Below are 15,591 nucleotides of genomic sequence, written 5' to 3' on the forward strand. Positions count from 1 at the left end.
ACCTGTGTGCACTCAACTATTGACTGATAAATATTAATAGCCTCCTGTTGCTGTATTGAATAACTCGGTATCAATAAGTAGGCCTATGCATAAATTACTCCAATAGTTTATGGAACACCAATTCAAGGAACACAGTTTGGAAACTACTGCCTCAGTCTATAGTGGATATAGAGCTGGCTAAAGAAGAGTCTGATGGTACTAGTATAATGAAAGCCCCTTTTGCACATCAACTACCCTAATAAATGATTGCTAGATAATAGACTCTCCTAGATTGAGTCATATCATGGTAAGATAACGAGATATAAAAATTATTATCAAAAGTTCTTCGATGATCGTTGTAGCACATTTGCCTTAGATCTAAATTATTGATATATTATCATCTATTATCTAGATGTAGATATACGATTAATTAGTTGTGCGGTATGCGCACCTCAGGTTCAAATACACTGCCCACTGCAGTCATCCTGCTGTTTGGGCTAGGATTTAGATCATCTTCAACTCTGAAGGAACATCTAAAACGTAAAACATCTTTATTGTACAATATGATCACGATGAATAAACAGAATAATTGTAAAATTATGTTTCGGATGTTCCTTCAAAGTTGAAGATAATTACTTTCTAGTCCAAACCTCCCGCAGGACGACGGGGGATGGGAGCGGGCAGGGTTTGAACTCTGGACCATAGATAAATCTGAACGACAGTCCAGCGCGCAAACCGCACGACCAGGCAGCCATCCAATAATTGTCAATGTGATGTCTGTAATTAGCGTTATTACTGGCATTAGAGGATTAGATAATATGATCCATATCATATGATTAGACCATTACGGCATTAGTCTAGTTCTAGAACATTTGATTCAGAACCTACTTTAAAACCAAGCAATGAACAAATCCTTGACATTGCAATTTAGGTTCTACAGTATTACGTTAAGTTTTTAAAAGCCAATATGATTAACCAAACTCTCCTACCACACGGAGTTATGTAATAGACCTACTATCAATGGTTTATTAACATCAAAGGGGAGGGGGGAGGGGTAGTAGGCCTATAGAAGGATCTAGCAACAACTGTCATCACCAACGTATGATTAGGACGAAGCAGGACGTTTTGGCGCCGCCGTTTTGGCGCGAAGGTCGTTTTGGCGCGAGCCGTTTTGGCGACGGGACGTTTTGGCGTGAAATACATTATGTACGTTTATTGTATTATTTCTTTAAAAGAATTATTCATATCTATGTTTTGCATGAGTGTTTGTGTAAAGACATATTTTTCACGTATTAAATGTAAATGTGTGTTTGTTTTTCACAGCATTTTCTATACTAAATATTTTGGCTTGTGTATGTGTGTTTATTAAGAGGCACACTTTTATTTTCAAAAAAAAGTTTTTTAAGATATTACTTTAAAATTAAAAACAAAATGAAACGATGATAGACTAAAAATTGATGCAATTATTTGTTTACATTAACATTAGTTTATTTAATAACTGTATGGTATCTCCAACTATACATACCAAACACTTGCTAATATAAGTAAAAATATAATACATGTACTATGTTTCTCAAAATACTTTAAGTTAATTATACATAGACACCATGGTTATTTGCCTAAGTCGCTGGAATTCAAGGGTTCATTAAAAAAAAGCTACGTGCTTATTAAATTATCGTCAAACGATATCTCGCGCCAAAACGGCTCGCGCCAAAACGTCCCGTCGCCAAAACGGCGGCGCCAAAACGTCACGTACCGTGATTAGGACTAGCCACCATTAAAATAAACCCGATGCAAGGAGTTCCCTTCATTAAAGCAGTCCAAGACAGTACACAGACACTAGCTGAAAACAAGGTTTCACATTTTATATAAATACAGATGTTACTTCAAAAAAGAAGATGATTATGATATTATGAAGTTAATATAAAGTTTGGTAAAACATTTAGGACTTTTTGAGTGAACTAGTTAGATTCTATTCTTAATTTTAATCAGCTTTTCCTTAAATCCTTTTTTGTTTTGATGTCACCCTCAATTGCTCAAGTGGAACCCTCTTTTTTGTCATGAGCCCTGGTTGATATGCCACAGGCGGTGGGCCCGGGTTCATTGAACCCCTTCGTGCCATGGATGCTACGCCACTGATATTGATAATACTTTCAGGAACTCATTAGGATCTCAATATAGCACTGTGACTTCTCAAGATGGAATGATCAATTGTGTAACATCATGAGACTTTTTTTATGCAGTAAGCTTTGCAATTTTGTAAGAAGGAACTAAAGCCTCTTTTGCATTAATGCTTTTTATACCGGTATTTAAATACTCGTAACTATTTCAAAAGGTTTTTTTAATTACTACGCAATGGATGTGTCCTTTTTGTCAGGAAGCTTGCATGACGTTCCTTGTATCGACTTGGTTTATTTGAAAATGTTTAATTTAAAAAGCTTATTACCTTGTTTATTTACCAAATAATAAACCTTTACCTGCTTAAGAATTAAAAAGGAAAATATATCCTGTTTCATGATGACTGTAACAAGACCCGAAAAAATGCCACATGACTTCTTTGACTCTGAAATCCCTACATTGACCTAAGTGTTGAAATGATAATATAATACGAACTCATATTGTCAAAGGGAGGAGTAGCCTATATGGTAGTGATGGTTCAATGTGTCAATGAAGTGTGATAGTGATTCTATTAAGGTTGCTAATTTAGTCAGATATGAAAATTCGTTTTATATCTCTCACAGCTCTCCTTTTGACTTTGAGTCATAAAACTGAGGACGCATATTCAAATATTGGTCAAACCAAGTTTAAAATTTTATGTTCTTGGTCCAATGTCTTTAAATAAACCCTTAATGATTGATTTTTTAACAATTGCGTCAATATTGGGAATTAGTTGTGTAAGTCTGCTTAATTGGTTTACCAAGAATAACATTATTCTAACTATTTTAGTTCCTTTTCTGGATGTTTCAATTCAATTCTCATTTCTGAATATCATTTGATTCTCTTTGCATTATCGCAATAACAGTTTTTTTTTATTTAATTATTTTGTTAATCTAGACATGCTTGTTGGTGCTAAGTGATTGGCTTTTGTGGCTGACAAGGTAACAGTTACATGCTTTAAAGGCACTTTGTACGACTTTGTTGTTCTCGCACATGGGATTTCTCCCTTTTCATTTCATGAAGGTAATGCAGTTATGTATACTGAAATAAGTTGGGTTTTTTATTAGGATGTAGGTAAAGTGTAGAGTAAATGCAATGTAATACAGTACGTGAAAACTAAAATGTATTTTTTCCATTATTTATGTTGAGCCTTTGAATGTGTATCAGAATTTTCTCAACATATAAGGTTTAAGTAGAGCCCCCTACTTCCGTAACTTGACTATCAATAGTAGAGTGTTACTTTATAATATAAGGTTGCTGTGAAAATAATTATACATAATGTGTCCCTTAAACGCTGATTAATAACTCAGGTTTTATGCAATAAACAAAACAAAATTATGCGACTGCCCTGACAGTTATTATCTGCTATTATAAATGCATAACAATTGAACATAGCATGTTATTTGATTGAACTGATTTGAATTTATAGAGCAAATATACATCTAGGTTATGTTATTTTTTAAAAGAAAAACGTATATAAATTATTGAAGTGGCAGTAACCCCTATCATAGAGTAAAAAAACAACCACCACCACCTACAAATACAAAGACCAAGACAGTGTACTATTATGATACATAATTTATTCAACCTCACATTCAACAGACTGACACTTTTTGTTTAATGTTGCTTCTTTCTGAATGAACATCCTGAAACAAAACAAAAAAAAAAATTAATTTAAGATATACTTTGAATGTAAAGTTTAAAGCTTATAAAGAAGACAAAATTTACAGGATCAAGTCACAAGTGGCCATACCACATTTGGATAATAAATTTTTGACATTTTTCCAACAGTGGAGGCGCGGTGGCTGAGAGGTAAAGCGCTTGGCTACTGAATCGCAGTCCCATTTTCGAATCCTGGAATTTAAAGGTCTTCTGAGTCCACCCAGCTCTAAAGGGTTCCTGACATTAGTTAAGGAAGTCTGTCGTTGTGCTGGCCACATGACACCCTTGTTAACCAAAGCCACAGAAACAGATGACATTTACATCATTTGTCCTAGATTACAAGGTCTAAAAGGGGAACTTTACTGACTGGTATAATTATATTTTATTTCACAAATTTATCTCTCTTTTCATTTTCATGATGACCCAGAAACACCACTTGATCTCTATGTTCCCAGGGATGCATACAATTACCAATAAGAATAGGATGCAATGATCTCTTTTGAAGTATCATCAGTAATTTATAAGATGTGTATAATATTGGTAGATCTGTATTTATCTAGCAAGTGTAGACTTGTAGACACACACAGAAATTAATATACATGCAAGACCTTTAAATCCATTTGTTATTTTTGAGGTCCCAATCAGGCTATGACAGGTGGGGTACTATTCAGCTATCAGACCATAGAAGGCTGGGAGTGGGGAAAGTGCAAGGTGAAGGGTCACAATCAAGCATATGAGGGAAAAAAAAAACAAACTGCTGAAGAGGGAAGACAAAAAAAAAAATATAATCAAGCAGCCTAAAAGAATGATAAAATGGTAAGGTAAGTTTAAGGGTGCTAGACTACATTTGTATTCTATGTTATAGAAGGCTGAATTTAAAAAAAGTTTTTTTATTAGCAATATGAACACTGAAATAGAAAGCTGTATTTCCGTAGGTCACTGGCTTTTTTTCTGCCCTTAGAAGCATGCATTCAAAGATACAGCTTAAAGTTTTATGTCACAAATGCACATAGAAAGTAACAGGCTGCAATATAACTTCATTACTTTATACATTTTTTTTAATTGTATGGTGATAGCCTAGATTTCAATTAATTTTGTATCAAATTTAGTTTGAAAATATGTATGCTGACACATAATTTAGTCTTAAAGTAAAATTAGACAATTGGTCTGATGCACTCATTCTACCTTCTGTGAGCCTAGCTTTTCCTCCTGTTGGCTGGCACAAAACTGTTGAACAACCAACACACAATACAACTGTCTGAGCATGAGAGAAAACTGTTGTGATTTTGTAACATCCTAGGGGGAAAAAAAGGAATCAATTATTACATGAAAAAAAAAAAACAACAACACCACTAACCTAGATAGACACCAATTAGGGAGATAAATGTAAATATATTGACTGTTTGCATAATAGTAAGATATGTTTTATAAAAATTTGCACCTATGAAAGCCTATAAAGAGAAATATCATTAATTTTTTTGTTCACTACAGGGTTTCTGCACCAAAGTCAATATGAAATTCAAGGAGTTTTCCAGGACTTTTCCAGGAGAAATTTTAAAATTCCAGGACATAAAATTCGCGCAAAAATATTACACAACAATAGTCAAAGTGGATTATTATTATTGCTCATTAATCTTCGGACTCAAAGACAAGCCTTATTATGTGTGTGTATATATATACATACATACATACATACATATATATATATATGTGTAAGTTATCTTTTAATCTAGTAACAACTTGACTGTCATCCCAAAACCTCAAACAAACATTTTTCTTTTCAAAGATTTATTAAAGAACATTACAAATGTTTGCTATTTCATTTTTTAAAAAATAAGAAACATTCTTAGAGTTGCCTTCTCTGTGGTGGAAATGTAGGCTACATTTTTAGTTCCTATGTGTATGTAGGCCTAATGTTTTATTGTTTTATTAACTGTGCTTAAATCCTCCTCATAAACAGAGCCTGTAACATGCAGGCCTATTTGTGTGTTTAGTTGGCATTTGCTTACTAAATAATAATGACTTTTGGATTATTTTTTTTTTTGGGGGGGGGGGGGGGGGGGGTAATTAAACCCATTAGCGTTTTTTTTTCCAAGCACAATTTCTTTTTCAACTATGTAGTTTCCCTGTCTTTTACGACCGAAATAACTTTTACGGGCTTTCACAGCTGTGTGCGAAATATTTTGCTTAAATCTACAGTAGATCTAGAGTCTAGATTTCTAGATCTAAGTCAGAAAATTCGCGGACTTTTCACAGCTGTGAGTGAATTATCTTTACTAGATTCCATGATATAGTGTAAAATTTAGAGTCAAGATCTAAATTTAAGACACTAAAATTCGCGACTTTTCACGGCTGTGTGAGAATTATCTTCACCTATCTACTGTAAATTTAGACTCTAGATCTAGGTGACTAAATCCGCGGATTTTTCGCGGCTGTGTGACAATTATGTTCCCTGAAACTACCGTAAATCAAGACTTTAGATCTAAGTCACAAAATTTCGCGGACTTTTCACGAATGTGTGACAATTATCTTCCCTTAATCTACCGTAAATCTAGACTCTAGATCTAAGTCACTAAAATTCGCTGACTTTTCACAGCTATGTGAGAATTATCTTCACCGAATCTAACGTAAATCCAGACTCAAGATCTAATTTAAGACACTAAAATTTGCGAATTTTTCTAGGCTTCACTACATTCTAGAGCTAGTGATTTAGCGTAAATCTAGAATCTAGCGTATTTCTAGAATAATCTAGACATTAGACTTAGATGTATCGAGATCATTAAATTGACTAAAATTCACACAGTTTTCAAGTTAGGTTGTGAAGTATCTTCACTAGATCTAAATCTAAATACTATTTCTAGCTAGAGTCGAGATGATTTACGCAAAAACACTCTGTTACAACAAGATTTTAGATTAGGGAGGGCCCTTCAGAAAAATAATCATTATAATGCCAGGTGAAATGCCCTTGCTTTTAGCCAAGGCCATCTTCAATCACGAGAACACGCTTCACAAGTGGGTGAAAGACGGTGTAGACGCGTCACTGGTCAGCTTATTGACACAGCCAGCCCGTAAATCAACGTGCTCAGTGAAAAAGCGATCCGATAATGATACTAATCTATAAATAGATTAGATCTATCTATTGTCAAGGAGCAGTATACACATTCTGCGCAAACTCGGAAATGCTCATTTCGAATCTATTTCCGCCGCGACGGCCCATCCGCAGCAACGGTGCCGAATTTTTTTAATACCCCTTTTTTTTTTTTTCGATCGGCGAAATTCCAGGACATTCAAGGAGATATTTTAAAATTCCAGGAGATTTCCAGGACTTTTTTATTTTTTCTGAAATTCCAGGAGATTCAAGGACATCCTTGAATTTCAGGAGGCCGCGGAACCCTGTCACTAATCAATGTGGGTTAAAAAAAAAGCATTTTTTTCTGGGGGGTGTTGCCTACCCACGTCTACATTGTCAATATAACATTTTATTTACTAAAATTATGGTAAATAAAATACATTTAAACAGAGTTCCCTACAAGTACGAATCATGTGTATATTGTAAGCAATGGACACGCGACTGCGGTTTATCCTCTGAAAATATGCATTTCCCCTATCTAAAAAAAAGTTTTTGCTAATCATATATATAGGTCAGTACGTCATTGCCTGACAATGGACTATTCTTATTAGATTAGATCTTTTGTTTAGTTTTGTTTACTACATCTAGATCTTTATGATCTAAATAAAACGGAGTTCCTTTCAATGAATGATAATGTGTCAGTGTATATAAAGTCTTCAAACTGATTGGGAATTAATTGATTGATTAGTTCTTATTCATCTAGACTGGATCTATTCTAGAACTAGAGATATTTTATTATGCCAGGCACCTATAAAAGAATTTGAGTAAATCTATAGTCTAGATCTAAATTCTAAATAGATATAGATTATTCTAGATCTAGATCTAATCTAATTCTAGTCTAGATTCTCAATTTGATTTTTTGTAAACCACCAAACTCAGGAGAGAGTTCTTTTGAGTTGCAATTGAGAAGGGTTAAGTTTTTAATAGAAGATATATTGGTTGAGCTTAATCTCTCTGAGCGAGTATAAGTTCTAAATCTTTCAACCCAACGTCCCCAGTATGTTAAAGTCAACAACACCAAATCGGCAACCCGAGTACCATGTACGGGTGCTCCACAAGGTTGTGTACTTTCTCCTGTACTGTACAATCTTTACACTAATGACACTAGGGGTTTAGCCAACACATTCAGCTGGTAATTGCTCCAATCATAGTCAATAGTCACAACACACTAAATCTAGCACTGCCTTCAAAAACAAATAATGTCAGGAGAAATTCTTGCTTGATTTAAGTGAAAAAAAAACAAAAAACGAATGTTACCGCAGTGATAAATAGCGAAAATAAACACCAGGTATCAGGAGGGAAAAACTAAAGGTCCAGTTTTAAAATTCAAGTTTTTTTTTTACGAAATTCAAGCCTTTTTCAAGGCTTTGAATTTAAAAATGAAATTCAGGGTATTTTCCAGGCGGCTACGAACCCTGATCGTCTTTAAACAAAACTACTTTATAGAATTAGATGTCACTGATCCGAATAAGCAAGCCATTACATATGGTTTAAATTTAAATGTAATTTTACTTGTTATACAAATTTCCATTCTTTTGAATGAATTATCTGTTGCCGCTATTATGGAATGTGGAATACACTAAAGGCATTATGATCATAAAATCATTGCCAAATGACAAGAATGGCAAAATTCTAACATTGTCTAGAATCAGGTTTTCTGCACCAAAGTCTTCTAAGAAGTCTATGACAAAGACTAAAAGTGTAAATATTTTGACAAATGTAAAAATGTCATATAACTTTATGCTGTGTTAACTTTAGGATTGCTGCATTTCGTGTACGTGTTTGAATTATTTTTAGTCTTTCCTGAGTATATTTTTTTATATTTAGGAAAACACACATTTGCCCCTCAAAATGCACATTTCAAGGTCTAGGAATATACATTTCCATTTTGGCTTGTAGGCATCTCAGATTTAACATAATTGTATAAAGTTAATAGCACTTATTTGTGACAAAATTTTAGGAGGTTTTTAAAGAAAATGTATGACGCATTTATTAAGGAATGTTACAAAAGGGTTGCTAATCCATTTTTTTTAAAAATTAAATATCAATTTAGCTAGTTGATCAGCTATTTATTTTCCAAAAATTAAATTAGGTCAGATTTTGCATCCATATGAATACTTGTGTTTTTGTTTCTTTTTAAGATTACATATTTAACTTTTAATATTCATTATTACTCCTTAAGTACAGAGCAAAAAAAGAAATTTGATTCTAAATATATTTCAAAATCATCATAATTTTCACCACAAACCTGGACATTTGACATCCATAAAGTAGCTATTTGGGCTCTGTACTAATCGTTTTAGTTTGCATTTGCGTTTCTCTTCCTCAAGAGAAGGGTGCAGAAGATCTTTTGCAAGCTGTTAACACAGAACAAAAAAAAAATTAAATAAATCGTTTGGACGAGAAACTAAGTAACTAAGTAGCTTAATGCAGTCAACTGATCATGAGGGGTTTAACAGACTAAGGCTAAGAGATACGTCAAGGTGAACTAGGAAGAAAATTATAGACCTAGTTCCTTATCTAGATTTAGATTAATCACATATCTTCTTAAGTTGGGACAGTATAAAAACTGGAAAGATGAAACACACCAAAAATAAGGTATCACCATCCACAATAAGTATGAGTATGAAAACCACAGTTAATAACTGCAATCTGTCTCTAGATTCAAGACCATATCTAGAAATATGAGTGGGTATTGTGAAAGAAACTATATCTTAAACGGGGTTTAATCTTAAATTTTCACCACGAAGTCATTTTCTTTTTACTCCAGCGCAAGAACACCAGCCTTTGTCACATTCCACAACTTCATTCACACTTGTAGCTATTGCTCATAGCACTAAAACATATTATGCAAAAATACGAACACAAAAAAATTAAAAATATGAACACATTCTACCAAAAATAGGTCACTGGGATAGTGACTTCTACACAGACCTTTAGACTTAGCCTTTGCATGATTAGATGTGTGTTGAATGTAGTGTTTTTGGTTTATCAATTTAATAAAGCTCTAATACAGATGAGCTTATAATATAATAAAAGATCATTAACATTGATGTCCAAAACTGGCTGTTTGAAATAAATTTTGGTAAGAAAATCGTAATTTAATTCTAACACCCTATTCATTATTATTTTTTTATGAAATCAAACAACTTGGCTAATGATTCAAATAAATCAGCTCCAAAAACAGATTAAATGTTGCCAGGCTCAATAGCATAGACTTAGCCAATCAAAAAATATATCTTGTCTTAACCCTAGGAAGAGGTAAAGTCATCCTGGTAACATAGGAAAAAACAACAACCTGACTTAAAAATTTGAAATTCTATTTTCCTACATAAAAAGATAGCTCAATGGAAGGAAATTGGGTTAGAATAATTGGAAAATGGACAAGCACATTATACAGCACGCTAGTTTTATAATTTATATTAATTAAATATCAAAATAAAGATGTAATTACCACAAAAACAGAGAGTGTTCGAATTCATGTAATGTCAGGATTAAATTAACTACTCTAGATATAGAGTAAAGGATGGTTGTCGGACACGCTAAGCCATTCTCCGGCCATTTTTAAGTTTCAAAATTCGTAACTCCGTAATGGTTAACCTATGAATAAACTGATGGTGTCAATGAATTCGTCATCCTTTTTTCTTTAAAAATAGCTATTTTGTAATGTATCACTACGCATAGTTAAAATTAGATCTGATGTGAAGAGGGGTAGGTTGGGTTTTCTGATGCGTAAAAGTTTTCGGCGTGATTTTGTCTCTGTAAAGGTTGTTGGCCAGTTTGGAGATTTATCGGACACTTCAAAGGAAATAGATGTCTTCTATATATTAAACATGTTATTATTAAGACATTTCATCCTTAATTTTATTATTCTGTACATTAGCGCAACGACACAAGCCATATTATCACTTTTCCCACGCTCCACGCTTTCATTCTCGGCTTGTAACTGACGTCACACCATGGCCACTACTTTGGGCCTAGCCTAGCTGGTCGCGCTAGGGGAAAAAAAATCGCCTCTGTTGCAGGGGAGAAGAGGAGGAGTATTCTCTCTAGTCTACCCATGGGGCACTTTTTCCCCCCCGAAGCACGGCTCCACTAGCGCAGTGCGTGCCTGTCTCACCTTAGCCTTTTTGGTACCAGTCAGATAACTGCTCTCTCTCTCACCTGCTCCCCCCCCCCCGTGTAATGGTATGCTTAAGAGACATGGAAAAAAAGGGAAAGGGGGGGGGGGGGGGGGGGAACTTCATGTAGTATACTCTCTTTTGATTTTGACAATTTCTTAGAATGTTGATGTTTCACACAATGGCCATTTAGCGCACCTGGTCGATCAATAATTGTAGGCTCGAGGTCTACAATGATATTGCTATTGTGACTTTTTTTTTTCAGCTGCCCATTGATGTCGATGTATTATCGTATACAAATATAACATTTGTACATATTTGTTGCATATTAAATGGTTTAAAATAAATGGTTATACGTTTTGCATACACCACATTAACTTTTTTTTTTTATAAATATGTTACGAATTTTTTTGTGTGAAACATGTAACAAACACACACAAGAACACATACATAACTTAAATATACATTTTGTACTATATTATTTTAACAAACAACAAAATTATTCTTGTAAATGTTAAAAAAAAAACAATAACAATTTGTTTATTCCCCCATATTTACTGTGTCAAGTTATTTCCCTTTGATGACTAGCGTCATATGACGATATGTTTTATTATTCAGAAAAGGTAAAACTTGTTGGCCACCCCCTATTTACATGTTTAAGTGGGAAAGGAGAGTCTGGGTTGTACAATTTAACTGTTTCTAGTGTCTATTTAGAAGCATTATATCTGGGTATTAATTGGCTAATGCATATAGATCAGTGTTTCTCAAACTGTGTGCCGCGGCACACTAGTGTGCCGCCGAAGATTTACAGATGTGCCGCGGGAGTTTTCAAAACGCCATACGTGCAGCGTTACAAAGGTTTACCTAATATCAAATTTTTATTTTACGTTGCGACGACATCCCCACTTGTAACGACCAGTAATAGTAGTCCGCACTCTTCCATTATCTCTGCCCTTCTAAATTGGATCGCTCCATTTTGACGGAAAGGGGTGTTAGCCTTTTAGGTTATTAAATTTTCCACTATACTTTAATTATTAAAATGACTAAAATGTAGGCAGCCTAAGCAGACGCACAGCAATTTTTGAATTGGTAACGATAATAATAAGCGATGCGTTTCATTAAATGTTTTAGGTGTATGCTAATAATAAAAAATTTTCACTAAGCCTTATTCATTGTTATCCATGGAGAAATACGTTAGCATAAATGAAACTGCGAAAGTGTTAAATGAAAAGCAAGGAACCAAACGAAGGTACAAAGAAGACTACATCGGATATGGTTTCATATCTTCGGGAACTGAAGATGCTAAATTGCCATTCTGTCTGATCTGCAATGCAATTCTGTCGAATGAGGCGCTTGTTCCAAACAAATTGAAGAGGCACTTGGAAACAAAACATCCAGCTGTAAAAACGCAACGGAAGGAATACTTTGAAAACATCAGGGCTCAACAAAATAAACAAGCTAAGACACTTACGAACTACCTAAAGCTGCCAGAAAAGGGATTGATTGCAAGTTATAAGGTTGCTCAGTTATTAGCAAAACGCAAGAACGCACACACAGAGGCTGAATCAGTCATTGCACCATCTTTAGCAATAGTTGTTGAAACTATTCTAGAACCCGATGCCGCCGAAAAAGTTAAAAACTTCCTTTGTCAAATGATACTATCTCGCACAGACTTATCGTCAGATTTACAAGATCAAATCTGCGAACACTTCGACGTGACTGACGATGAAGTGTCTCTGCTGTGTTCTCTTCAAGTAGATGAATCCACTGACGTTAGCGGCAAAGCCCAGCTGCTAGCTTTTATTCAGTTCATAAAGGATGAAAAATGTGTCAACGAATTCTTATTTTGCAACAAACTACGACCAAAGGCGAAGATATTTTCAATGTTGTGAACGAAAACGTTTTGCTCTTAAAAATTCAGTGGGAAAACTGTCAGCGTTTGCGCCAATGGCTGTGCTTCCATGCAGGGAAATAGAAAGGGATACGTCACTCTTGTGCGTCAAGAAAATCCAAATGTATTAGTTATTCACTGCAGGATCCACCGAGAAGCTCTAGCCTTCAAATCTTTGCCAAAAGATTTTATGTCTGTTCTGGACCAAATGATTGAAGTTGTAAACTTCATCAAATCTCGACCGCTTGCATCCCGACTTTTCTCTCAGCTTTGTGAAGCAATAGAGTCAGACTACAAATGCCTCCTGTATCACACCAACGTTCGTTGGCTCTCCAGGGGAAAAAGTGTTAAAGCGTGTCGTCCAACTCAAGGCCCGAGCTAATTTCATTCTTGGAGGCTGAAAAAAAAATACTTTGGATTTTCTATTCATGACAAGATCTGGTGGGTTAAGGTGACATTTCTCTCTGATTTATTAGAAAAATTTAAGGACCATCACTGCATCCTCAAAACTGAAGTCACTTGGTGATAAATTGTCTTTGTGGCAAAGTAAGATCTCGAAAGAAGTCTTCGACTGCTTTCCTACTTACAATGAATATGCTTCAACTAAAGAAATCACCCCCAAAATTCTGAACACTTTGACACACTTGCAGTCAGCATTGCAGCATTAAATCCCAACAGTTAAAAGTCTTGAACATGGATGGGTCAGCTAACCATTTGGAAACAATGAAGCTACAAATCTTAACAATTGATGAAGAAGAGCAGCTCATTGATTTAAAAAATGTTGCAGTTCTTTAGTCAAATTTTGCGAAGCTAGGTTTGTTTCTGTTTATGAATTTAATCAACAAGTTATATCCTGCAATCAGTTTATATCTTCAAGGTTTTGTGAGTTTTGATTTTTAGTACTGATTGAAATCAAGTCTAAGAAAAGAGAGAGACTTCTTACAATAGACGATGAAATGCGAGTTTGTCTATCGACTTTGGAGTCTCCATTAGATCAAATTTCCTCTCAAAAACAGGCACACCTTTCACATTGAATGTAATACTTAAAAACAGGTCAAATCATGTTTCATATTATTATAAAACATCTGTTGTTCATCCTAGTGTGCCGCGAAATTTTAGTAGTTATTTTACTGTGCCGGCAGACAAAAAAGTTTGAGAAACACTGATATAGATGCTTAAAAATCGTCTTAGCTCCAGACCCTATCTCGTTCTTCCCCTTAGGAGAAAAAAAGCTAAGTTTTACAGTAGTCTACTTTGACCCCAGATAAAATTACTTTCTCTCAATATAAAAGGGAGCTGTACGTGTCGGAAGTGTGACAAAATAGTCCATGCGCAATATTTATGCGGAAGTTGGGTAGTAAACATTGAAATAAAGAAGATTTAGATTCTAATAATAATACATCGAGGTGGCCGATATGCGAGACGAAACCCGGGTGTCCGACAACCATCCTTTACTCTAGATCAGTATTTTCATAAGTCAGCAAATTACGCAGCTAGACTATAAAAATTCAAACATGAAACTGGTTGCCAGTGCCAGTGAGCTAAGAGTAGGAGTGTAGACTTATTATTCGCTTACTTCACACTATACCAGGAAAGAATAAGCCCAATAAGGCTATAAGGTATTGAAGCACAGTTTAAAGTTTAAGAACCTGACACTCAATAATGACCTTTTATAGAGAACTTTGAATTTTAGATTTACTCTTAATTAGGGAGTAAAATTAGGAGATGCAACTCTCCCAGAGTGAGAGAGTGGTTAAAAAATGTTATGCTTATCGATAAAAGGTATCTGTAACAATAAACTTACAGACGTGTTATTTAAGATTTTGTGCAATAACTTTTACGTTTAAAATAGTTCATTCAATGCGTCACTAATATTAACTAACATTTAAGTACTTAACAATTAAAATAAATTGGTAAATATGCAAAAATTATAATAAAAACCACTGTGGACAACTTACAGGCATTGTCACTGTGTGAAGCTTGGAAATGAAAAGACAGATCTTGGGGCATGCGTTTGCTATTTCACGGCGGCCCGGCAGAGTCAATAGAAGTTGCTTCGTATAAACGTTTAAATTCCAACAAGCACACTAATATAAGATATAGCTGCAAAACATAAACAATAATCAAATGCTTTATTAATGTTGTTTATTATGCTGAACACAATTTCTGTAGTATTAAAATGGTAATTATTTATGAAAATATTATTTTCGCAATTAAAGTAGGCGGAAGTAGATGTAGGTTATTTTTAGAAACTTATTGTAAACAAAAACATTGCATGAACGCATGCAACTACGCATTACTTACATAAACACCCAATATAGATCTAGAGTTTCTAGACTCAATAGACTTCTAGAAAAGCATATTACGCTTTATAAAGAGATAAGGGCTAAAGAAAAATCTACTTTTGACGTAGATTAATCTAATCTAGAATCTCTAGATTACTGATCTACCTACAATAGTAACATAGACAGTAACATAGATCTAGATTATTCTAGATCTAGTTACAAGTCTACTCTTACTCTTAGTCTTAACTTGTCTTGATTAACATGATTAAGTCTTATCTACTCTTTCTTTCTTAGCTCTTAGTAATCTTAGTTTCTAGAAGTGCTACTCACATAGTATGATATGATAGATTCTATAGATTAGATGAT

The 15,591-nt window shown here is 34.4% G+C and overlaps 1 protein-coding gene across 1 annotated transcript; it reads right to left on the minus strand.

The window, feature by feature from the left end:
* Positions 1 to 3,699: 3,699 nt before the first annotated feature.
* LOC106056007 (40S ribosomal protein S27-like) lies at positions 3,700 to 15,043 on the minus strand. Its single transcript, XM_013212552.2, has 4 exons — positions 14,899 to 15,043; positions 9,177 to 9,285; positions 4,984 to 5,094; positions 3,700 to 3,782 (listed from the first exon to the last, which is right to left on the minus strand). Exons 1-4 carry the CDS (start codon positions 14,902 to 14,904, stop codon positions 3,754 to 3,756), a joined length of 255 nt encoding a protein of 84 aa, XP_013068006.1. The 5' UTR covers positions 14,905 to 15,043; the 3' UTR covers positions 3,700 to 3,753.
* Between the last annotated feature and the right edge of the window lie 548 nt (positions 15,044 to 15,591).

Source organism: Biomphalaria glabrata, chromosome 18 (genome assembly GCF_947242115.1).
Source record: "Biomphalaria glabrata chromosome 18, xgBioGlab47.1, whole genome shotgun sequence".
NCBI classification, from domain to species: domain Eukaryota; kingdom Metazoa; phylum Mollusca; class Gastropoda; family Planorbidae; genus Biomphalaria; species Biomphalaria glabrata.